The following is a 24,915-nucleotide window of genomic DNA, read 5'->3' on the forward strand; positions in this document are numbered from 1 at the left end:
TTAAGGTCGCCGTGCATTCTTTAGAACGAGAAAGACTCGCCTATTTCAGGCACCTATTCTCCTCGATCTCAGAAATTTCTGACGTCACTAGCAGACTTTGTGACGTCTGCTGCTTATGCTCGGTAAGAAAGCAGGAGAGGGGGATGAGAGCATCGGGATGAGCGCGTCCTCTCCATCTGCCGGCGGTGCGACACAGAAAGAGAACGGCGGGCGCCTCGAGGGGGTTTCCTCGCACGACGTCATCATTTTCTCGGCTCCCCCAAAACGAGCGCAACACGTACGTACGCGCGTCCAGGAATCCGACTCGCCGCTCGCCCTCGCTGCATGCACCCCCGAAATCGAGGCCAAACCGAAAACGTGGCTTCGCCGTGAGGCCGGGCGCCCTCTATTTGGGAAGCCCACCCTCGCCGTCCACGCCGGGCCAACTAAAAAACAGTTGCGGCGTCGTCTGCTCGCCGAGCAGGTAGCAGCAGATGAGAAACGCGTTGGGTCGTCTGCTCTCCGTCGTCGTCTGTCCGTCTGCTCCGCATCGACGTCGTCGTCTGCTCCGAGGAGCCGCTGCGCTCCGCGTGTCGCGGTGATCATCCATGTGTCTACGCCGGCAGTGTGCGCCGACTTCGGCGGTGTGACAGCAGTGATTATCGAGTGATTAATGTGGTGCGTTCCCGTGGAGCCGTGGAATTGTACAGAACACGAGTGCCGGTGGGCGGCCACCTAGAATCGCCGGCGCTTTTCCTTTGCGCAAAAAGCCTCCGACATGAGGTCCAATCACAACAGGTGTCGGCCACCCGAATTCTATGGTGAGTTTTTCCTGTGCTCTCTTCGACGTTCGTCTTTTCTGTGTTCTTTCGCGACCATAAAAACTGCGAGGGAAATTAGTAGGATCATAATTACTGAGCTCGTCTCGCGATGCGCACAAAAACAACTGATGGTGACGCGACGTGTTGCAGCTATTATTTGCCTATTTAGCCGCGCATTGACTTTTGCCTTTGAAATTACTTATTTTACGAACGCGCAAAGGTTGGTTGGTTACAGCGTACGCTTAAGACTGCTGCTAGGTTACTCAGTTATTTATTTTTTTTGTTCCTATGAAACAACTGATCTCTTCGCGACGTTATGTGGCAGCGTCATAATATGAGTAGAGATACTGACCGAGACAGAACAATAACGTGTCTGGTTTTTCAATAAATGCCGGGACTTCTTTTCTCTTCTGGTTTATTTTTCGAGCTGCTCACTGGCATGTTTATTTTTTAAGGAAGGCAGGGAAAGCGTATGTTAATGCTTGTAATGCCGCCACAATGTCATGCTGTGGCGCTCACATATGTCACTTTCGCGTGTCTATAAATATTGCAGACAACGTATGTTTGCTAACAAGATCAGCATCAGTCAGCTGCATTGTGGGTAACTTCAACTCCAGGCCTAATTCAGTACACCCAGTTATAGCCGTGGGCACACCGAAGGAACTATACACAGTGTTACACACTTCTACACAGTGTAACATCATGTGTCGGACGATCACTTGCGGTTCAAGTTACAAAAGAAGTAAATAAGGTCTGGCACATTTGCGTGCCAAAACCAAGATCCGATTACGAGGCACGCCGTAGAGTGGGATACCGGATTAACTTTTTGATCACCTGGGGTTCTTTAACGTGCACCCAATGTACGGTACACGAACGCTCTTGCACTCTGTCCCCATTAGGATGTGGACCGAACCCGTGTGTTACTGAGTTACCAACCCTAATCTTCGTTGACCTCCCACTGGATTGGATTACGACACTGAACGTGCTTCGCAAGCTTGATTCGGAAACACTCCAAAAAGAGGGAAAAAAACACCAACAAAACAAAAATTAAAGGCGATATTGGCCCCTACTCACACACACACACACAAAAAAAAACTTTTATGCTATAAATGGTCGTACATATAATAGGAAATGCCAGGCAATCATGGTGCTGGACACATCGTCACGCATACAGTGTTTTGATTTTGCTGGTGACCGTTTTTAACCGGCTGCTGTCACTGTTATCAAGTTATCGCTCTTGCAAGGCGCACCTACCGTACCCGAAATATTTAGCAATGATGGCCGACCAATGGAAATCAGCACACACGAAGCGCTTTGTGAATTACCAGCTTTGCGAATTCCTATTGACGATTACATATGTCAATAAGAATCGTTTTATACGTTACAGACTGATCAAAAATTGTTGTAAATTGTCTTAAGTTTACGCTACATTCAGCAAAATTGTCTCTTTACTTTCTTTAACATTGCGACTGCTGATTTATCATTTTACGCTTTACGTGTGATCCATAGCTTTTATTTTCGCATTTAGAATGTGAAAACGCAAGCAGCAATATATTCAATAAATAAAGAAAAAAAGATTGGCCTCTTGAGTTTTAGGGCTGAGGCCAGACGTTTCCTTAATTTTTTCCTCTTAATAATCTCCCGTCGCCTTGCCCGTGCCCTTGCTCTCGTGGTGTGAAGCGTCTCGCGGTCGTGAAAGGCACCGTTCGCTCCGGCCTCCACGCTCGCCTTTAGCTATGGTGTCTCTTGTCTTTCAACTATCCCGGAATTTTACGCCGGAAATCCACCGCACAAATTTCACATTCACGCACGAATTTCTAACCGGACTACCTCGCTGTCGTACCTTGGTTGGACACAATAGCCGGAATACTCCCGGCGTCGTGTTTTTTTTTATGATATTGCCGAGGAAGGCGCAGTTGTGAAAAAGAACACTTGACTCGCAACTGGCACACCGCTTGACACAGTTAAGTCTTTTCAAGTGCGTCTCAGTATATTTAGCCCGCAGAAACACAAGCAATTAGCTTTAAATACGCATCAACGAGCACACTTGAAACCAGCACGGTTGAATATCATCACATCCAACATGCGAGTTATTTGTGAGCTGGACAAAGTTGACAGATAGTTCTTGCTGGAATAATTAATCCTGGACTGTATTAATATACCCATGGCAATGGTAGACACTTGAACAGTCTGCACAAAGCTGACTGCATTGGTGCGCCTTAATGTGGCAGTAAATAAGATTATTTGTTCATTTCAGGCAGAAAAAATGGGCAGATCATGTTTGATAAGGGTACGTTAATGTAAAGGAATGCGTAATACAGCTAATACGTGGTTATATAAGTGCTTGCGATAAGTGGTCCCGTAGAGTTATGTACGAAATGACGCACTTAAGCTCTCCACTGTGGACTTAACGTGAAATTAGCTGTGCGTGTTGATCTGCCATAAATTTTAATTTTAGTTTTGAATTTATAAATTTCAAGTCATATCTCCCTTTTATTGACAAATATCAAAGTACATAGTCACAGTAATATACAGGAGGATGTCTAGAAATGTATGTGTTTAAGCTAGATGTGTGTGTAAAGGACAAAATATGCGCGGGAAAACTATATCACGGATAGATAAGTTAATAGCGAGTTACAGGAAGAAAAGGCTGAAAAAAAAAAAGACGTCGGCACAAAAATTTAGTCCGGGATTGATGCAATAACATTGTAAAGATTATATGGTCATGAAAATCAGTAAAATATTCAGATAACAGTAAAAGATATTTATAAGTACAAGTGGCGAACGTTAATAAAATGCGAAATGTGTACACTGTAGAGTTGATAATAGTTTTGTCATTTCTTAATTTTGCAAAGGTAGGAGCTTAAATTTTGTAAGTGAATGACATTGCTTCAAAGCAATTCGTTGGCATCGATGCCGGTGCACTGAGGTTTCGTGCGCCTACGGCTAAAGACTCCAAATGTCATTCGGGTAGTGGCGCTGACATGCATTAGGTGTAGAGTGAGCTATCCGCTGCGGCATCGTAATCTTAATAATCTTCATTGCCCTTTTTCACTTATTTATCATTTACTATTATCATTAATTTATTTTCTTGCTTTTGTTGCTGCAGAACATGGAGAAATAGAGTAATCGATGTACTCTACCCCAATTTGTCCACACCAAGCGATTTGTAACTGAACGGGCACATTTGTAAATGGAGGTATACCTGACAATGCGGCCTGCGCGTTCATCAATTTATGCTAACAAACCGTAAAAAATAGATGCATAATGAAACTATAATAAACAGTCGACGTTGACAGCTTTGGGGGCATAGACGAATGTTTTGGCACCAAAGAATACATGTAGAAACACTATCTGCAATCATTTACAATGGGGCCGTTGGTACAAAAATGGGGAAACTGCATCTGCTAATCCCGTTTACAACACCAATGTTCGGCCCTCAAGCAACCTTTTTTTTTTTTGCGTCTTCCTGAAACTCATTTTTTTTCCTTTCATGATCGTGGCACCCTCGCAACCCCCTCACCGCATTCCCAAGCCGCGTTTAAAATGCACACAAATATTCCGCCGATTTGCCGATGCACGCATATTGCTACAAAGTAAGATATATGAATTCGTTCTTGAAAATTTTCCGCCGGTGCGGATGCTGAACGTTTCGGTAATGCAGCTTCAGCATCTTCGAGGCACTTTGTCAAACTACATAACGCAAAAAAAAGTTTTGTTTTGTTTTCTTTTGCTTTGATTGTTGTTTGTTTGACCTACTGCGCCGTGTATAAATTGACGAACGCGCCGCAGTGGCTCAGTGACTATGACGTCCTCACGAGCTCGAGGTCGTGAGTTCGATTACCGACGTAAGCGGAATACAAATACGGCCGCGTAGAAACAATTCGGTATACGTGAAATAAACAAAGGCCGCTACAATTATTCCGGAGCACTCCCCTACTGCCTACCCCGTAGACCCCAGTGCAAATTTGCAACATGTTTGTTTTCATATAATCTCTTCTATTCTTCTAATCTTTTCTATTCTATTTTCTACTTGCACTGAGAAATGCCATCAGTACAAAGTAGCCAACCGGTCAGGAAGATAAAGAGAAAATTTAATAAGGTTAGCCTGGCGAGAGGCTTGGCATGCTACTCCAGGTGAGATGGCGAGGGATGAACGAAAGATAAAAACAAAAACACGGCACACACATACACTAACACAAATGCACTTGTTTACAGACTCTCAATGAGGCCTGCGTCTCGCAGGAATGCCACAAGTGCTTTCGTAGAGTGGAGTTCCGATCTCGAGCATTATCACGGTCCAAGGACGTGCAGCAGCCTGAAGTCACGTGTCGTGTCGCACATGGGGAGCTCATCCTGAATCCAGCCATTCATGTTGTAAAGCGTCTTCAGAAACAGCATATACTGACGACACAATAGCGTCCGGGACACAATGGGACATTATGGCGTGCGGGAAAAACGACTCATGATTGTACATAAATAATGCCTCGTGTGTAAGCGACATTCACGTTCAATCACGCCTATCAAGACAACGTTTGCTATAGTGTAACCAGACAGTTAGTCTAGTTAAACCTTTCCGGCTTTCGTCTCCTATGCCTCTCCCCCTCCTGCGACATGATATTCAATTGTTTATTGCATTGCGAACCGAAATACACGGAGCGCTTCTCACAGCGATATGCCCAGCGCAGGCGATGACCTGTAACAAACGCCAGAATCGGTTTCGGGGGTGCGCAATAGCGATGAGGCGCTCGCGGACGTGTTCTAAAAACGACCTGCCGCGGGATCTGGCCCGAGAGCGAGGTTCCGAAACAGGTTGCGATAGGTTTGCAGCGGCCGGCGCGTACGACGCACGGCGGCCGCTAAACGAGGAAAACCATGCTAACGACCGAGAAACCCGAAATTTCCGCCTCTCACTGGGCGCGGCCATGTTCCTCGCGCTGTCGGGTACGCCGTGTGGCGTGAGCGCTGACCGCACTTGACAGGATCAGCCGCGCTTGCCTGGCGCATTTGAAGAGAGAGAGAGAGAGATACTTGGAAGGATCACGCGAACAATCCTTGTGTGTGCTTTAGTCCTGCTCTTGACGTTTCCTTGAGCGGTGATGCCTTGAAGTCGAGGGATTAAGAACGAGCTGATATCGAGGTATATTATTAGGCTCTAACTAAGACCGTATAGACGAGGACGGCAGGAAACTAGCCGGCGTGATGAAAATATGAAATTTGCAGGCGTAGGGTGGTGTGAGTGAGTGAGTGACAGACAGACAACGAACTTTATTTGATCCTGAGGGGCTACTGTCAAGACCCCCTAACGGGAGCCCGTTGTAACCGCTGGCCGCGCCCACGTAGAGGACAGAACGCCGTGACGCTCCGCCCTTTCCTGGGCCCTCTGGATAGCCTGGGCTTGCTTTCGGAGTACCCATGCTTCTGATGGCCTCCTCCCATTCGGCTTCGCTGGAGAGAAGGTCGTTAGGCAACGCGGGACTTTGCCAGAGCATGTGAGCCATTGAGCAAAAGGTTTCACTACAGCCGGGACAACCAGGGTCCACGTCTGAGTATATCCTGCTGAGGAAGCCCCGCGACGGGAAAGATCCCGTCTGCAACATTATAATAGTAGCTGACTGACCTCTGCTGAGCTTCGGGTGAGGAAGAGGATAGTGAGTGAGTAACAACTTTATTAATTGAAGGGGTGAGGGGTAAGAGAGGCTAAGCTGCGTAGGCTGCCAGGCTGTGCTTCTCGATGACGTCTGAAGCTCGTGCAACTACCCGTGTCTGGATGTCTCGCTGGATCAGCTGACGCGAGAGAGGGGTAATTGGAAATCGCTGCTGGAAAGGCCTCCGTTCTGCAGTGAGCATAAAACAAACTGGCGATCACGACGTGCCACGATGGTGTTGAATAATAATAAGAAGACCGTAGTTATAGTTACTGTACCTAATACGTTGCCTCCGATGACAGCTTGCAAAGCCACCCTTCGAAGAGAGAGAGAGAGAGAGGTACAGGCAAAAGAAGGACAGGGGGATTAACCAAAGGATATCTCCGGTTAGCTACCCTGTACTGGGGAAGGGGGTGATAAAGATGAGAGAAAAACACGAAAGAAACAATGCAGAACTGTCTCTTTTTGTGCACTGTCACACAGTCTGCGAAGGCGTTGCGTATTCATGGAGGGCATCAACGTCATACACTAATGCATTCACCGTCGCGCAGTGCACAGTCACAACTTGTCAACCAGTGCGGTATCGCTTAAATAACGCAGCAGCGCCTTCATAGCGGCTCGCGCTAATGTTCGTGCAGGCCAGTTTTCAAGAAATTTAATTTCCGTGAGTGGGCGATTGTCCAGTTGGTCTAGCGTGGCTGAGAGCGGCTGCTCTTTGAGGGTCGAAACGAAGGCACTCGCAAAGAAGGCTCGCGATCGTTTCGTTGCACTTTCAGAAGTCATAAAGCACCCTTCGAAGCATCATGGTGGAGAGTATGTGTCACATTCCAACCATTTCAGATGTACTGCGTTTCGATTGCTTCGAAGCCACGCGTGAATTATATGTGCAGTGTCAAAGATTCGTGAGATGAGGAATCGTGAATTTCTATACACCTATAGATTTGACTTTCAATACTTGTTTACCAAATAGTTTTGTTTTAAGTTTAACAAACGTAAACATGGTTACGTAGCTTTTTTATTACGACAAAAAGCATATTTTTATTGACGAAAATTGTTGTCATCAGGAGTTCTTATTGATCACTCGTGTTTTCGTGGGAAAAAATGATGGAGGTAGTTTTTCGTCAACGAGACACACGGAGAGGGATGTTCGCAGAGACTTACTAAATTTCACTTCAGCATAATTAACACGACAGGTTGCCCGGCCTAACGCCCACACAACACTTATGCGCAATGACGGGCGAATTTGCATAACAAATATTGATCATCGTCATCATCATCAGCGTAATTGCGCGTCTCAAACGACTCCTAGCCTTTGCCCTCCTTCCCCCGTTCACCTGTAGTCACTCGCTAGTGCTGAGAAACACTAATATAGTGCAAAACCAGAGGTTAGTCAACGTAAACACTCTGAACGAATCAACCACCAAGCCCCTAACAACGGCTATAATATTATATATATATATATATATATATATATATATATATATATATGAGAAGCACAACTTCGCGGTTATCTTAGGATCGAAGATAACCGCGAAGTTGTGCTTTTCATTTTTCTAAATACGCTTGGCCCATTGAAAAATACAGTTACTATATATATGAAATGTGGCGGAATGGCCCTGCGGAGGGTCAAGCTCTTCGTTGTCCTTACGTCGCAGGGCTTCGTCGTGTCGATTTTGGTAAATTCAGGAACTGAAACATTGCTCTTAAATATGGAATGCAAACAGAAAATGCGACGGAAGAATTACACAACGCCAAACGCAGAATTAAGCATGCCACACTTTAGGTGCACACGACGACGCTCCCCGGTTGCGCATACCACTATACATAACACTACAAGGGTTAGTTCTGTGCGCTTAGTGGTTTAAATGACCTGAGTTAAAAAGTTGAGAAGTTCATTCTCCTATGTTACTGCTCGCTATGGGTAGTAGTTGCTTGGCTGAACATCGTGACCTCAATTCGACCGATTCAACTTTGTGGGCTTCTCCGCAAATATTGTGGTTTAAGCACCTAGGGCTCAAAAAATGTAATACTGGGTTATCTAGCTTCGCCTTTAATAATTCGTATTACTAATCCGCTTCAAGTTGCTGTGCCTATTGGCTAGGAATAGCTAGAGTTTCCTACTCCAACTTCAAAGAGTTCGTAGTTCTGTTTAAATACTGTAGGGAGAGAGAAACGAGAGCCTATGAGTGTTCGAATACACTTGCACTATTTGCAAGGGTGATAGACGCCGAGTTCTATGCCGTCCATGTGAATGCGCTGGAATTCCTCCTTTCTCCATCGAAAAAAGCGCCCATCAAATGCTTTTCTGGTTAATATCCCTGTTTCTTTATGTATTTTTTTCTACTCTCGTTCTTTCACGCAGCATCCATAGTGAAAGCAAGTCGGTTGTCATGACTTTAATGCTATTACTGCAGTCTAACGTTGAGAAAAGCATACTCCTTACATAACATCTTAGTCTTGCCTCTAGGATCGGCCGTTTTGCTATCCGGGTGCATTACAAAAGAAGTCCGATTATGTTGCAACATGTCACCCGGTCGTACGTCGTTGTAGTGTGCAAACGGGTGTTTATTGAGCTACCATATGTTTAATACACCAACATTGCTCGTCTTATACCTCAGCACGTTTATAACACCACCACAGCAGAGTTCAGGACGTAGCAAACACTATGCATGATATCCAAAGTCATCCCGATAATTGCCGATTGTGTTCAGTTCTGTTGGATTCTACAAGGCACGCCGTACTGTGGGACCCCGGACTAACCATGGCCACCTGTGGCTCTTTAACGTGCAATCAGTGCACCGGTACAGGAGCGCTCGTGCATTCCACCCCCATCGGAATGCGGCGGTAGTCGAACCTGCGACCTCGCACTCGGCAGCGCAACGCAATAGCGACTCAGCCATTTGTACAAACAAGGTTCTCGTGTAGAAATGAAGAACCCGCGGAAGCCGCGGAACAATTTAGAAGGCGATGCCGCAAAAGCCAAATAACAAGGACGCGAGAAAAAAAAAAAAAAAAAAAAAAAACACCCGCACCGCGTGAGAGCCAAGTGTAAAGAGCAGAAAGAGCGGCGCCCTGAAACGATTAAAGTAAGAAGAAGAACGCCGAGGTCAGCGGCGAATACGGAATCCGCGCTGCTTCAGAGTCGGTCCGTACTCGTCGGGCAGCGCTAACGGCCCTTTCGTCCTTGAACAGTTCCTCGCTCCTGACCTTCTTTCTCGAGCAAACAATGCGACCCGGCTCTTCCTCGGACTGTCGAAGCATCGCCCGCCAGCAGGCCTCGCTCGCAGACAGACGCGCATTGTGAGGCATCCGACAGCCGCCTCTGGCTCTCGGAGGAGGCGTGGCTGTGACCAACGAGCTACGTAAACTGAACGCGACATGTTCACACTGTCTTTACTTCTGCGAAAGGATAGCCTCACGTATGCATAGATGGACCCCGCGACGATTCCGAAACTTGATAGATTAATATTTGGCTCCGGCGACCTGGGCTTACGCACGGGGAAGCGTGGGGAAATATTTATTATCTGAATGCAAGCAAGCAGGCTGTATACGTAGGCGCCCGGTTGCTGATATTTAGAACTATATCATTCTCGTTCCAGTACTAATAAATATGACAGCTCAGATTCCATGTGAACAGCCACTAATTAGTATTTTTCGATAGATATCGCCACTGGTGCTTAATTCTGCCTAAAATCCCACTCGGAGAGAGAAACTAAGAGATGAAAGGTATAGCGTTTATAACCAGTGTAGCTGTCTGGTTGGTTAGTCTGCACTGTGGGGGAGGGCAGGAAATATAAGAAAATATGATGTGAAAACGTCTGTTTGGCGCAACCACCATGAAAACGCCTGACCGCTAAACGAACAAGGACTTAGAGGCTCGGGTTCTTCTTTGCCTAATTCCTTGTCCGTTTAGTACAGAACCACTGTGAATGTCACTAGAGCGCACACAACTGCAGTTGCCGCGATGTTACTAGCGAGGGAGAGTGTTCTCTGTAGCGCACCCCACGATGCATCTCGCTTAGCAAAGACATTTTTATTGCTAGTGAAATACTTACAAGGTTTCAGGAAGCCCAAGAGTTCTTTCATATATCGCATACTCTTCACTCTTTGTGAAGCTAACCATGTTCAATTCCTCAGCGAACGCACTGGAGAGGCCAAAAAGTTGTCGACCACATAGGTACTACGAGATTCCTTGTTCGCAGGACTTTAACGTGTGAACGGCATTACATGCACGTATCAAACAACGCAAACACGTTTCTCTCTCTCTCTCTCTCTCTCTCTATTTTATTTTTTAACAGATAGACTCTACGCAAACTTATTTAATTTTGTTTAAAAATAAGGAAGTATTCGATATTTGGAGGTCGTTCTTCTGATGAGTAATGCGTTTCTACGATGATGATTCGACGATTTTTAATGACACTCCTTTTGAACCGGGGCGGTGACATATAATCACCTAGCCTTCTTGAGCTGACCAGATTTTACTACCATCTATTGCAATCTAGCATTCTTCCTCTCTCTACTGTATATTGTTTTTTTTTTCTCTTTTTTTTCACTAAGACGTAAATTTCTATATTGTAAAGGTATACGCGTAGCTCTAACGGCACCGGCTCCATTAGTTCCCTGCTTTTCTTTTTTTCATCCATATATTTTTCCATCAATTTTACATTATGGAGCTTGAGCGCCCTCTGCGAGATGGGCCGACACGTGGGAGCACGGACGTCGCCGTGTGAACGGCCTCTAAAATGCGCAATGACCTGTCGTAATTCTCGGCCATCACACATGCAGGGCCTCTATACTTTTGGAAACAATGGACCTTCATTGGTGGCTCCACCTACCACGTGTACGTTTGGTGCAGCCAAGGAAAGCCACCTGCACTAAAACTGCAGAAACTGCGTGCAGAGACGAAAATATTGAGCATTTTCATAGCGTATGGTTGCGACGTGTAGCGCACGTGTATGTTGGCTTTAAACTTTCAGGTTTCTTCGCGATTAAGTATCGCTATATCATTTTCATTTTTATGCCCTTGCATTGGCTCTGCATGCGCGATCACTTCTATATCGTATATATGGAAAGCTTCTTTAATAAATTCTTTAGATTCTGCAAAATGTTTAAACTGCACGAAGAAGACGGGACGGGAACAGAAACATAGACGCACGCACAAAGCGCTTTGTGCGTGCGTCTATGTTTCTGTTCCCGTCCCGTCGTCATCGCGCAGTTTAAACATTTTGCAGAATCTATGAACCGACTAGCCCAACAACATGCCATGTATACAGTAAGTTCTTTAATTGCGAGTAAGTGTTCTGTTCTGGCGTTCCTCTGCTCCCCGTCTCTTCGCTGTGTTTTAAAAGTTCTCACGATGAATGTCGTGAGTTGTCAACGTATCCACCTTGGCGCACTGTATTTTAAGTAGGGCAAGTTGGGCGAGCTGGTGCTCCTTGATTAAGGCCTATCGCTCGCTTCATTACATCTGAACACATGGACGCGAGCGCTTTCGCATTCCGCTCGTCGCAATCATCTTCACCGGGAAGATGAGAGACCGCGACATTGACGGCGTAAGCGCGCCGCGTTACGGCAGTCTGCCTCGCACCGCAATCAAGTTCAGGCCGCGCCGCGTTCGCCGCTCCGTTCGCGATCCGATACCGTTTCGCCGATTCGTCGACCGAGAACAGGAAGACGGCATTCAGGTCGTACTTAGTCAACGGCGGCTTTTTAGCGGCCTAAAGCGCGACGGTGACCCAATTCGCGAGCACATAGTAGCTCCGACGCTATATCGGTCAGGCGTTCGACTTGTTTTCTCTTCTGGACGGGTAAACAACTCCGAAACGCGCTGGCTAGACATATATACACGTCCCGATTTTACGGACTTGCCCTTCGCTTACCGACCGAAGCGAATCCACACGAAGAAGCGAGGCGTTACGCGGTCTTGAAACTGGGTTCCGCACCGTGGCGCATTTCAGCTCCGCGTTGAGAATTCGTGTTCACCTAAGTGAACGCCGAGCCTAGAACACGAGCAGCGTCATTGGAAGACAGTGGCCTGTTTCTTTCGCCACACAACGCCAATGGCGAGAAAGAAGCATCAGCCGCAGAAGCAGGTCGCAAATTACAAGGACATGTTGATCACCACCTAATACCGAGCGAAACACATTCCCGTGAAGCAACCGCGCATTGAATTGCGTGATCAGCTTATACGAAACTTAAACTTAAACATGTCTGGGAGATAGTATACAGTTACGGGGCATCTTGAGAGCTCGGGTGCGGCAACCGTAAGCCGAGCGCACAATATCCTCGTCCATTGAGTCATGAACGAAAACTTAACAACAAAATTGCAAGGGCATGTGCTATTGATGCTGGAAACACGATGGTCTCACCATTTACTGTACAATTCAGGTAATGAGTGCGAAGTGTGTTTTCGATCTCATTTTGGGACGATCAGATTCCGTGGCTTATTATGAAACAAGGTAGAACAACGGGAAAAGCACACTCGCTGCTGATTTAACTTTGTAGGCCAGTGCTAAGTGGCCTATCGAGCCTTCATGCGGGCTTTCGGACAATGGCAGAGTGGCCGACGTTTTTGCCCGTGTGCTGATTAGCCCGGCTAAATATGACGAGGTGTGGTGACGCCTTCTATCATCATCCTTATGCCCACTGCAGAACGAAGCCCTCTCCCAGCGTTTTCCAATTTCCCCTGTCTTGTGCCAGCTGACACCAGCTTTTCCTGAGTGGTGATTGCTAAATGCCGATGAGGGCACGAAACTCAGCTGGAAGAAACCACATACTCGTACCAGTCGTGTTTGGCACTCGTTTGCCCATGTGCTCATTATGAAACAAGGTAGAACAATGGGCGTTTACACGGGCGTTTTATCGTGTTCGTAGCACACAAGTCTCGTGTCAGTCATTCTTCGTGTATACTGGCGAACAACTACGGGCAGACGCTCGATCGAAATAGTGCTCGCGTGGCGGTGTGAAGACAAGAAATTTTCTTTCAGAGTGCTTATAGCTACCGGCTTCTTTTTCTGTGGTTGCCAATAGAGCTATTACCGTAGAGTTTTAGGCAAATAATTAGTGGTGAGAAATGTGGCGTCAGTGTCTATACTGCAACTGCAAATTTTCCGGCTCAGTTAGCGTGGAAATGACGGGTAGTACGCATTGATTTGCCTAAACTTCGTCATTCTGGCTTGAAAAGACTTCCTAGCTTTCTAAATTGATCACTTTCAGCGAATGATAGGGTTATAAGTGCCACAATTCGCAACGAATATTGAATCTTTTTTTTTTTCTTTTTTTAATTCTTCTTTGTGGAGCACAGACAAAAAGCCCAAGCATACCTGACCTCAAGCATACCTGATACCACATGGCATACAGTGGTATCCCCTCCACACATATACATGAGAAAATCAATATGCATCAATGCGAGTAACTGTAGGAACTACGAAACTATGCAAACAAAACGTAATCATATGCATGAAGGAAATGCATAAAAATAATATTTATGTGCGAGGAGATTTATTGCCTTCGTGCGTTTAGAAAACTACGAGTGCTTGGAAATTTAGAAAAAAAATTAAGCGTAATAAATAATGCTACAAGTACGTCTGAAGCTAGAAAGCACGAAGATTAGACAAATTCACGTGTTCTTTTCATCCGTCCCATTGTAGCTGAACAACCACAAGGTACGAATTATTTTATTATTTTTAGTGGGGAAATTTATGGTTATTACCGCGCCACATGCGATTCAGGATATACCCTAGCTGTAATGTCTAACACGATCAAGCACCCTCGGAGTCGGCCAGTGGAGAGGATCTTGAGTGAAGAAAAAATCCACTTGAAGCGTTCGATATAAACGCTTAATTTTGCTGCGGTATAAAGCTACCGCCGAGGCAGGTTACACGAGGTGACCTGGAGAAAGGTGCCGGAACTAATCTGGTCCATATAGGACTGGTCACATGTCTACAAGCTGCATGTTTTTCTTAGTCAACACACCGCCCGCTGTGGCATACCAAGCACCCCGAAGGCGAGCGTTGGCGCCACCTGCGCGAGAGACGAATGGACCAGGAAAGCCGAAACAGACCGGGCGCTACTCATTTTCCCAAATGACGTTTGTGACCACTGGAGTGCGAAGGGAAACCTGTTACGAGTGGGCGTTTTCCCGCGACGCCGGCTAAGGTCCCAAAGTGGAATGGGCTCGCCGCACACGCACACTTACACGAGGCTAAGTGGAGTGAACGCGGAGCGCGACACGTCGAGCTCGCTCTCACCACGCCCTGCAACGCCGTTCGCGCTCGTGTTTTGATTTCCTTCGCTCGCAGTCGGTATATTTTTGCCTAAAAGAAATATGCGGCAGTGTGTATGCTGTGAAAGCCCGCGTCCAACGTGCACGCGCTTCCGTCAGGCTTAAGAAGAACGGCTTCGCAGACGCAGTGTAGAGCAGTGAGCCTGTGGCTTCGAGTAACTTCCGGTCGTGTCCTTGCAGTCGACTTTGCCGAGAAGCAAGTGCGCGGAAACAAGGTTTTGATATCTGGTCCATGCGAGGCGCTGGCGTATCGATCCCTTTAATCAGCAAGTCAGAGGGAAAAAATGAACCCGCCTTCGAATACCCGCTCCTTGGTGAACTACGTGACTTTGAGACATTCAGCTAGTTTGTTGCGCAAGTCAGATCCAAAAAAATATAGCAATAACTGGCCTTTAATGTAAACACTGAACTTTTAGATACGCGAGTATAAGCGCAAACAGAAGAGCGCCAGCTTTTAATTTCGATGCACTTCTTTTTTTAACTAGAAATAATAACGAGAAGGAAATTTACATAGGAATAAGAATGGGTAGGAGCGCCTACGGCAGGCATTACCAAATTCTGACTGGGAGCTTACCACTGTCGTTGAAAAGAAAAGTGTGCAGTCATTGGATTCTGCCGGTGATAACATATGGTGCAGATACTTGGTGGTTAACAAAGAAACTCGAGGGCGAGTTAAGTACCGTGCAAGGAGCGATAGAACGAAAAATGTTAGGTCTGACGTTAAGAGAGAGGAAGAGAGCGGTGTGGATCAGAGAACAAACGGGGATAGCCGATATTCTAGCTAACATTAAGAGAAAGAAATGGAGCTGGGCAGGCCATGCAATGAGTAGGGTAGATAACCGGTGGACCATTAGAGTTACAGAATGGGTTCCAAGAGACGGGAAGCGCTGTCGAGGATGTCAGAAAATTAGGTGAGGTGATGAAATCAGAACATTCGCAGGCGCGAGTTGGAATCAGCTAGCGCAAGACAGGAGTAATTGGAGATCGCAGGGAGAGGCCTTCGTCCTGCAGTGGATTTAAAAAAATTAAATTATGGGGTTTTACGTGCCAAAACCAGTTCTGATTATGAGGCACGCCGTAGTGGGGGACTCCGGAAATTTGGACCACCTGGGGTTCTTTAACGTGCACCTAAATCTAAGTACACGGGTGTTTTCGCATTTCGCCCCCATCGAAATGCGGCCGCCGTGGCCGGGATTCGATCCCGCGACCTCGTGCTCAGCAGCCCAACACCTTAGCCACTGAGCAACCACGGCGGGTCTGCAGTGGATATAAAGAACATGATGATGATGATGATGATGATGATGAAGACGACGACGAGGACTAACTACAAAATTTTATTTAAAATTGCCCTGCGCCCAGGACTATTTGAAGGGGTGATGGCGGGTGTTAGTGCGGATATATAGGGCAGCAGTGGCGTGATATCCGCTTCACTCTCACCTGGTTGTTGACCCCGGACAGTGCCAGAACGCTGTGGTAGAAGGTTTAGAGGTCTGCAGTCGTGCAGTACATGTTCGACTCTCTCCAATCCAGTTACTGGATTCACGGTTCACAGTGGCGGAGGGCTCATGAATAGGCAAAGTTTGGGCTGTGGCAACTTCTGCAGTAATCGTGAAGGAAGAGTGAAACGCAGTAGGTCGTGATAAGATGCGATAGAGGCATACTTGTGCTTTTTAACTCATAGAAGGAAATACTCCAAGTTGTTTGATGATGACAGTCACCTAGATTACTGGAGCTTATCGGGCTTTACTGTATCCATAGCAATTTATAACATCTTACCTATCTCTCAATGAGATTTCTCTTCATTACAACCTATATTTTTTATATTGTACAGTTGCCTATGCCTCTAACAGCCCTGGCTCTATTTATCTCTTCCATGGTTTGACTGCTTCTAACTCGATTTCCTAAGAAATATACCTGGGAGCTTTTAAAGCACCAAGTGCGTATACTGAGCAACCTTGCAGCTACAATAAATAAATAGTCAATAAATAAAGCCAAGAAATAAAGTCGTGGAGCTATTTTGTTTGGACAGCTTTTCTTTTTTATTCGCAAGAAGAGGCTGTAGACATAACAATAATCACACTTCGTAACTTAGTAATGCGCAGTCGTCTTGCTGAATATTCTGCGATTACGTAACCACTGATGCCGCTGTGAATCGGCGTAAGACATCCACAGTTTCTTCGCCCATAATTGACCTGCTCTTCTGGTCGTTTGAATTTTCAAAACAGCGGCATGGCAGTTTATGACCTCACCATCTGGTGGATGTGCAACGGGGAACGCTACAACACTCCCAACATTATTTTTTTTCTTTTAGACGGCGACACTGCTGACAATATCAATAACACTTTTGCGAGTCCTCCACGTTGCACAGTGGACGGTGTCCTTTTGAAATGGTGGACGATCTGCTTCGCAGCGTGTTCTTCAGGTGGCTTTTCGTTTCGTGAATATTGCGAATCAGTTGGATGCTAAGATTGAAGAATTGACACGTAGGAAATGGCGTTCCACGCGCTTGTTTGTGAACTCAACTATACAGAGTAATTAAAGGCTAACTATGCTCGCAACAACTCACGCGCTGGCTCAGAATTACGCTTGATAGTTCCAATTCAGTGCCATGATTTTAGTCTAAAGCTGTGTTCTTGCTTTCTTTTTCTTGGCCATTGTCAAAGGGTTTCTTTCTTTCATTGCTTCTTTATTTTCCTCTTATTTAGAGCGTTCTTATAGCTACGATATTCTAACGTTGGGAAAGGGTGGTAGGAGGGGGAAGGGAGGATTAGCAGTCAGAGTTCCAATTCTGTCGCAGGTAATAAGCAACAGCGACGTAGAAAATGTGTGAGATGAGGTTGACGTGCTCGGTGTTGTTGGCGATTGAGATGACGTAACAGCTCAATTGAGTTCACATTTCACATTTGAATACTCAATAGGAGGTATTTACGTGTAGTTAATGAAATATGTGCTAATATAGCTGTACAAAGTACGCATTTTTACAAAATATATGCGTATATACGAGTCCATCGGACACACACACACAGCTAACCAACGACGCGCAGTATTTGCAGACACGCGCAGTTGTCGTGCGCATATTAAGGTACAGGCAATTGGGAATGCGCACCCACCTGAGTAAGTCTACCTGAAACGACCTCACCCACGTGCCGTTCACAGCTTGACCCGAGTTCGACAGCGTTGTACAACATACATTCCCCATTCCACGTCCCCGCAAAGCTCCCCCTGAGATGTCAAACGCTGACTCATTTTTAGAACTACCGCGTTTACCGCCGTCTCGGTCGATGCCTGCAGAAATACGTTGGCGTTCTTCACGTGGTCGCCACCCCGATAGTTGGCACTAGTAGTTGCGTTCTGCTAAGGTGAGCACGGACTGCCGTCGAGACCAAACCTGGAATCAAAGAGTGCCGCCGTTCAAACAACCGCACGCTCCGCGTAAGGAAAACGCACACAGCAGCAGGCGACATTTGCGCAAGTGGAGTGACCGTCCAGTTCTCACCACTGAAATGAGAACAGCTCTGTTAGAGAAGGAAATGTGCGCGCAACCCACTTGTACTCGCGAATACTGTTCAGTGTCGTGGAGGCTACAGACGTACATTTAGGCATGCTTTCACAAACCCACCGCGGTGGCGTAGTGAGTATGGCGTTGCGCTGCTAAGCCCCAGGACGCGGGTTCAAATCCGGGCCACGGCGGCCGCATTTCGATGGGGGCGAAATACAAAAACTCTAGTGTAGCGTGCATTGGGTGCACGTTAAAGCATTCAAGATTGTCGAAATTAACCTGGAATCCCTGGTTACGGCGTGCCTCAAAATAATATCGTGGTTGTCGCATGTAAAACTCCTGAATGTATTTTTTAAAGACAGGCTTTCACTTGCACCTGGAAATATTAGCGCCGGAACTCGACAGCATTTGCATACTGCACGCATGGATATACCAGCGACCAGCGATTCCTCGCCAAACAGCGCACTGTCCAGGTTCTTTCTTGTACTCGAACTTCTCTCAAGAGAACCAATGTCATCGGGCCACGTAACACCATTAGTTTCTTTGTAGACAGCATGCATTTTGATTTCATATTTAGGTTATCACAGACTACGTGTATTAAGCGTTTGATTTCAGGACCACTTAGACAATGACATTCGTCTGTTACGCTTACAATAGCGTTTTCATTGAACAGTGGACGTAAGGTTTACTTAAAGCTGGTGCATATGGGTCGCTTCTCCTAGTTAGCTTTATATTTTGTCTTCTTTACATCTACGCTTTTTGTATGTGCTTAGTATATTTGTGGCATGTGTGTGCATGTTATATAGGAAAACGGGTTTAGATTAACTGTGTCTTGAGATTGCCGACCTGTAACGTCGCCTGCCTTCAAATTTATCTACGGTTATTAAACAACAATAAATAAAATGTCAGAACGTGGGCGGTCACAATTGTGCAATTCACCAGCTTGTCTTCGAAACTTCTGGAATTATTAAACTGAAGTAGCGGCTTGGATACCTGCAGCCGGCTTTCGCCAACTTGTTGTTGTTGATTTCACACACCTACAAAGGATGTATACGTGCTTGGAACACTATAGTGCGGTCTCAGCGCTGAAGCAGCTCGCTCTATATTTTGCGTTGTGCTGTCCGTTATTGGTGAGTCAAGGTGTATGCGCCGGTAATGGCGCAGGCAAACACACTCTCGGCCAAGTTTGTACTGTGGCTTTTTTCTGTTTTTCAAAGAAGAGGTTGTTACGGCTATTTCATACATGGTGACTTGTTTCGTTTTAGTTCCTTTTCCTTCTCGACGTTTATCAATCAAACAGTTCTTGTCGTATACTGACATCGACACCTCTAAAAGCACGTGAGCGCACGGTTGCTGGCTATTCCGACCTGCTTCATGTGCACTTTGCTTTGTGAACTCTGCTGCCGATGTTAGAGGACAGTACTTCCTAAAGTTTGAGTCAAGTACCTAATAGAACGAAGCGGCGTGCAGTGTTCAGAACTGCTAACAGAAACAGACAGAGAAAGGCGTTCGATGTTCTTTAATGAATGTTCGAGCGGTTTTCTTGGCCTGCTGTATTTACAGACCGCCGAAATGAAGCGCTTGATTGACTGTCCTCCGTTCACTTGTGCTCACAACGGCTGCGAATTCCCAGAGATTCTGTGCCAGCGTGATGACGCTCGTCTGTTGATTCGCGCCTACCTTCTGGTGCAGCACACCGAACAGCGCGTCGCCACTGGGCCCTTTCGTCCTCGTGTTTGTAGCCGGGACTAGCCGAGGCTAATCTCGCCACCCTTGGGCACTCGCATACTCAGGCTAAGGGTTGGTTGTGTTCTGGCGTCCCAGAGTTTGAACCCAGAAAGGCATGTGGACAGTGCGCTCTGCGCCACCTGCGGATCCTGTGGGACTCTTGCGCAGATGAAGGCGCAGTGCCCGGCTTTTCTTGTACAGAGCACGTCTGCTCGTCGTCTGGACGTCGCTGTAGTCTGCTTCGTGTGCCCTATCATTGAAGACCCGCCGTGGTGGCGCGGTGGCTATGGCGATTTGCTGTCGAGTATAAGAGGTACCGGGTTCGATTCCCAGTCTCGGCGGCCGCATGCATTTCGCTCAGGGCGAAATGCAAATAACACTCATGTATTTAGATTCAGGTGCTCGTTAAGGAACCCCAGGGGGTCAAAAATAGCCCGAGGCCTCCATTACGGCGTCCCCCATCAGTCAAATAACCCAATGATCTGTTTCTGGACGTTACACCCCATGACTTAATTTTATTTTCATCCTTGAAGAATGACTGCATGCCAATATCCATTCATATCGATGTGCTCATGTACATCGCGTTCTTTCGTTTTTTCGTATTTATGCTGTCTGTGGAGTGAGGGACCAGACCTCGGATTACTTTTTTTTTCTTGTATCGTTATGTGCTTCTTTCTTTTTTTCTTTTTTCACATCTTCATTTAGTGCGACTTGCGATGACTTTGTCCCTTCTTTCTGTGCCCGCTACCGTATACGTGACCTGTTTGTTGTGGTAGTTTTAGTTTAGTGTTACTGGCGTGTCATCATTTCCTGTCTTTTCTCCATCCGTCTATACTGAAACGCATGGCAGGCGTGTTGCCCCTTTCGGTGGCAGTTGCCGGCATGCTCCTTTCTCTGCGTTTCCATGTCCCCAAATAATAATTAAATTATCATCATACCGTATTGGTGAAGCCGCGCGCAGACCAGGACAAAGTAAACAGACACAAGAATACACGACACTCGCTGCTTGTGTATTGGACACTCATGTATTCTTGTGTCTCTTCACTTTGTCCTGGTCAGCACGCAGCTTCACCAATACGGTATGATGATTGATCACCAACTCGTCCAACTTTCACATTACTGAATAATTAAATGATGTTAATAAATAATAAAACTAGGCTTATGAAATGGATCTGAGTGCTGACTGAAACGTGGGCAAATGTTTGAAATACGCCAATAAGTATACGTCAATTTCGTGTGAACGTTCATTGGAAGTCTGCAGCAGAGTTTTGGCTAAGGTATTCTTTGAGACACCAAGTGGGTATATGAAGAGGCCTATACGCTCTAAAAATTCCGCGGCACTATTAAATAAGCACTGTGTAACATTTCTGCGTTAAAATAATAAGACCATTTGGAAGCTTGAATAAGAAGGTTAAGTCAGCTTTGGTGTACATGCAGTCCAGGTCTTCTAAACCAACCTACGAAGTTAGACACAAAATGTACACCGCACTCGTGCGAAATATTGGCATCACCATATCTGTTTGCTAACAGCTATGAGACCTGCGACTGCTGTGTTACCGGCGGAAGGCAGTACTGACTGCGTTTTGTAGTCGTCGAACAGGCACTAGGCGAACTGTATATTAGAATGAACACTCAAAGCGTTCCATTTAAGAAAAACCCTGGCGACCTTTACACCAAACACGCACACAAAAGAAAAAGAAAGAAGAACGAAACTTGTAGCATTTTAAATCCAAAGAGAGTGGGCCGTAAATGGGCGTTGTCCGAAGCACAATTAACGGAAACGTTCTGCCCGTGTTTTGCCCGTTACTTCAGCACTCTTTGGGCAGCACTTTGTTGTGCTCAACTGATGAGGCACACGGTTGCGGGTACGTTTCACGACTAATTGCTTTATTGATGCGAAAGCGTCAGATGGCCCCATTGAGCGTAAAAGGAGCGAAACGGCGCCCAATTTTCCATTGGCAGCGACGCCACGTCTCGGAGCGCGTCTCGAGCAGAGCGGGCGAAAGGTAACACATGCTAGTTCGATAGCGCGCCAAGTGTTACGTGAGGGGAGAGGGCATTGCCGCGACGCCACGTCACCCTCGCTCTCCGAAGCCTGTGTTATCCGCTCGTTTCTTGTCCGCGCAAGCACTGCGCATCGGTAAGGCCAAATCAAAACGATCCAAGCGTCTCAACGCGCTCGCTTGACCGCGAGGAGTTCATAAATCGAAGGACCGTTCAGCTGCGTTCAATTGGCCATTAATGCTTTCGCATTCCCAACTCGTAAGATATGCTTAGGTGTCCTTGAATTTTTTACTCTGTCACTGTAGCCTTGCCTGGTAGCCATTTACGAGAGGATACAGTGTGAATCGTGGTACGGGCATAGCAGTACGGAAGAACTTGGCGTGAAGATTTCCAACGAAGAAGAAAGCTTGCCTTCAGAGGTTTGGTCGTTCGGTCACGCACGACGGAATAATTCTCGCCTCTTTTGTTTCGATGTGGAAGAGCGCGATACATTCTAAACCTCGTGATGTGTATATGGCATATACGAAGGATTCTTTTAACATCTGGTTTAAGTAAATTTAGAGGGCTTCATTTTAAGTAAACGAACTCATGACTGATCACATTAAACGCGCGCTGTAATTCCTGCGTTGCATTCCAGTGTTAGAAGACGGAACATTGTTAGAATCGATGTAATGAACCAAGAACTGAAAGACAATTCAACCTCTACTTGAAGTCGATCAAGACAATGCCTTCCCGAACGATCTTGGGGTCAGAATAGGACGGTATCATTGCGCATGGCACTCTATTGTTTCACCCCATACCTGGAGGGAGTAGAGGAGTGCCGGACTGCTTAAATATTGTGCTGCGCTATCATCGTGATCGGCCCACATTTTTAGACTTCACATACCCACAGGAAAGACCCATAATTCTAGACTACGCTACCTTCGCGATTAGCCGACATTTTTAGGCTTCACTATCTTCGGGATCGGCCCACAAAGAAGGGCTAGAAACCCACAGTATCCGATACGGAAAAGTGGGGGAAACTGGCTATTAATGACATTAGCTTCAAAATCGCGTTCAACTCACGTCCGTAGCTGTTTTAGACATTTGTCACTGGCCGCGAAAGAGAGAAAATAGGGGCGTATATATACTTGGCGCCACAACCGCACGAGTTTTGAATGTACCACGGCGTCAGGTGCGATTCAAAAGTGTCCATTGACAGTGGTTCCATGGCTCACGCGTCTCGATGTTCTGTGTTGTCTTCTTATGTCTTAAATGACAGCTCGCACGCGCACGTGACAGAAGATACAGATATTCGAAGCTTACTTCGCAAATAACGGCCTTCACGGACGACACGAGGTCCTTTCTATCTTTAGGTCTGCAGATTCTAGCTTCCCGGTGTCTTCGGTACTCTATCATCGAAGGGCAGTGAGCGCGCGTCGCGCTCAACAACTGACAGCCTCGCGGTCGCACAACGACCTACATATCGCACTATCCACTTTCCTCTGCTCTACCTGTCTCCGGTCTTTCTTTAGCACGCAGAACAGACCCGGGTTTTATAGTGCAGGCGGTGCCTTTGCGTACCGCCTTCAAACTAATGCGCACCGCGATGATGTCCCGTCACGCACGCTGATATTGCACCGAACGGCAGGGAACATTACTGACATTACAGCCGATCGAAAACCGACACATAAAAGCGTGGTTGTGACGCGCGCACGGATATTGAACGTATGTATTAAGGGCGGAGATGATCGTTATTTTGTAGTACGATAGCAGGGGAGTGAGGTGGTCGCGGTTTTTTTTTTATATTTTATTTCCTTGTTTTCATCTCTGAAGTGAAAACAACGCCTGCTCTGAGAAGGAGAAATAATGTATTTTTGTAAGTAGCTGAAAGCTGGACGCCGACCATAAAAATTAGAAATAAAAAGGACGTTTCTGCTCCCGTAAATTACGAAAGGAGCAGATGGGACACAGCGTTGTGTCCCGTTTGCTCCTTTTGTCGTTTGCGGGAGCAGAAACGTCTTTTTTATTTCTAATTTCTATAGTCGGTGTCCAACTTTCCACTACTTACAATGTCTCCTGCTGACCAGACGGGTTTTCATCAAATTCTTGATTTCAATACATTTCTTGATGACTGCTGGAAATGTTTGTCTGGCCATACGCCTAATTTGATGTTCCAGGTGGCAAGGATGTTGTATGAAATGACACACTCATACGCAGCCTGCACATGCAACTAACAAGCACAAGCACATACGCGTACGGTAACAGGCTACTATTGTCCGGTTCAGGTCGGGATCTCGGAGGAAGACTAATACAGTGTCTTCGTTGCGCCCAAAGCATTATAGCATATAGTAGACGTTGACAAATTAACGTACAGTGACTAAGCGTCGTATGTTTATTTTGCTTTCAGTAAGAAAAAGAGGGAGAGGAAAGTCGGAAAGAGAGTGAATGAGGAGTGGATGGAGCTTTATAGATGGGGGGATTTACTCTGCCGACACGGAAGCGTAGTTTTATACCGGCTACCCGGGAAATCCGGAACCGTCTCAGTTCGGTGGCGCCAGTTGGTAAGGAAGGAACTGGGCCTGACAACTGAACGAGTTAGCTAGCAAACGAAATGAGCGGAAGGCGGAAAAAAGGCAAGCGAAATCTCGCGGTATGCGTAAGCAGATGAAACGGACGGCACGCGCGTCTGGAGCTAGGAGCAGACGACAAGGGACGCCACGAGACAATGCCGGCGAGGGCTATAAAACTGAGAAAGCAGACGACCAGAAAAGAACGCGAGGGAAGCAGACGATGAAAAAAAAAAAAAGTTCGGCGGGGAAAAGCAACCCGCTATAACCGCAGACAGCAGTCAGGAAGGCCGAGAGCAGACAATTGCTTACAGCGGAGCAGGGCTACAGCAGCCGTCATTATACCGGGAGGGAGCACTTATGTCTATAAATACGTACCGCATGTACTCGCAGGATTACTGCT

At 46.5% G+C, this 24,915-nt stretch overlaps 1 protein-coding gene across 1 annotated transcript in view; it reads left to right on the forward strand.

Moving 5' to 3' along the window:
* The first annotated feature begins 476 nt into the window (after positions 1 to 476).
* Positions 477 to 24,915, forward strand: part of LOC119453974 (uncharacterized) — a 100,474-nt gene continuing 76,035 nt past the window's right edge. Inside the window, exon 1 of the mRNA XM_049667452.1 lies at positions 477 to 800. Within this exon, the coding sequence (XP_049523409.1) occupies positions 758 to 800 (43 nt within the window). The 5' untranslated portion in view covers positions 477 to 757. The remainder of the gene's footprint in view (positions 801 to 24,915) is intronic.

This window comes from Dermacentor silvarum, chromosome 5, assembly GCF_013339745.2.
Source record: "Dermacentor silvarum isolate Dsil-2018 chromosome 5, BIME_Dsil_1.4, whole genome shotgun sequence".
Lineage (NCBI taxonomy): Eukaryota > Metazoa > Arthropoda > Arachnida > Ixodida > Ixodidae > Dermacentor > Dermacentor silvarum.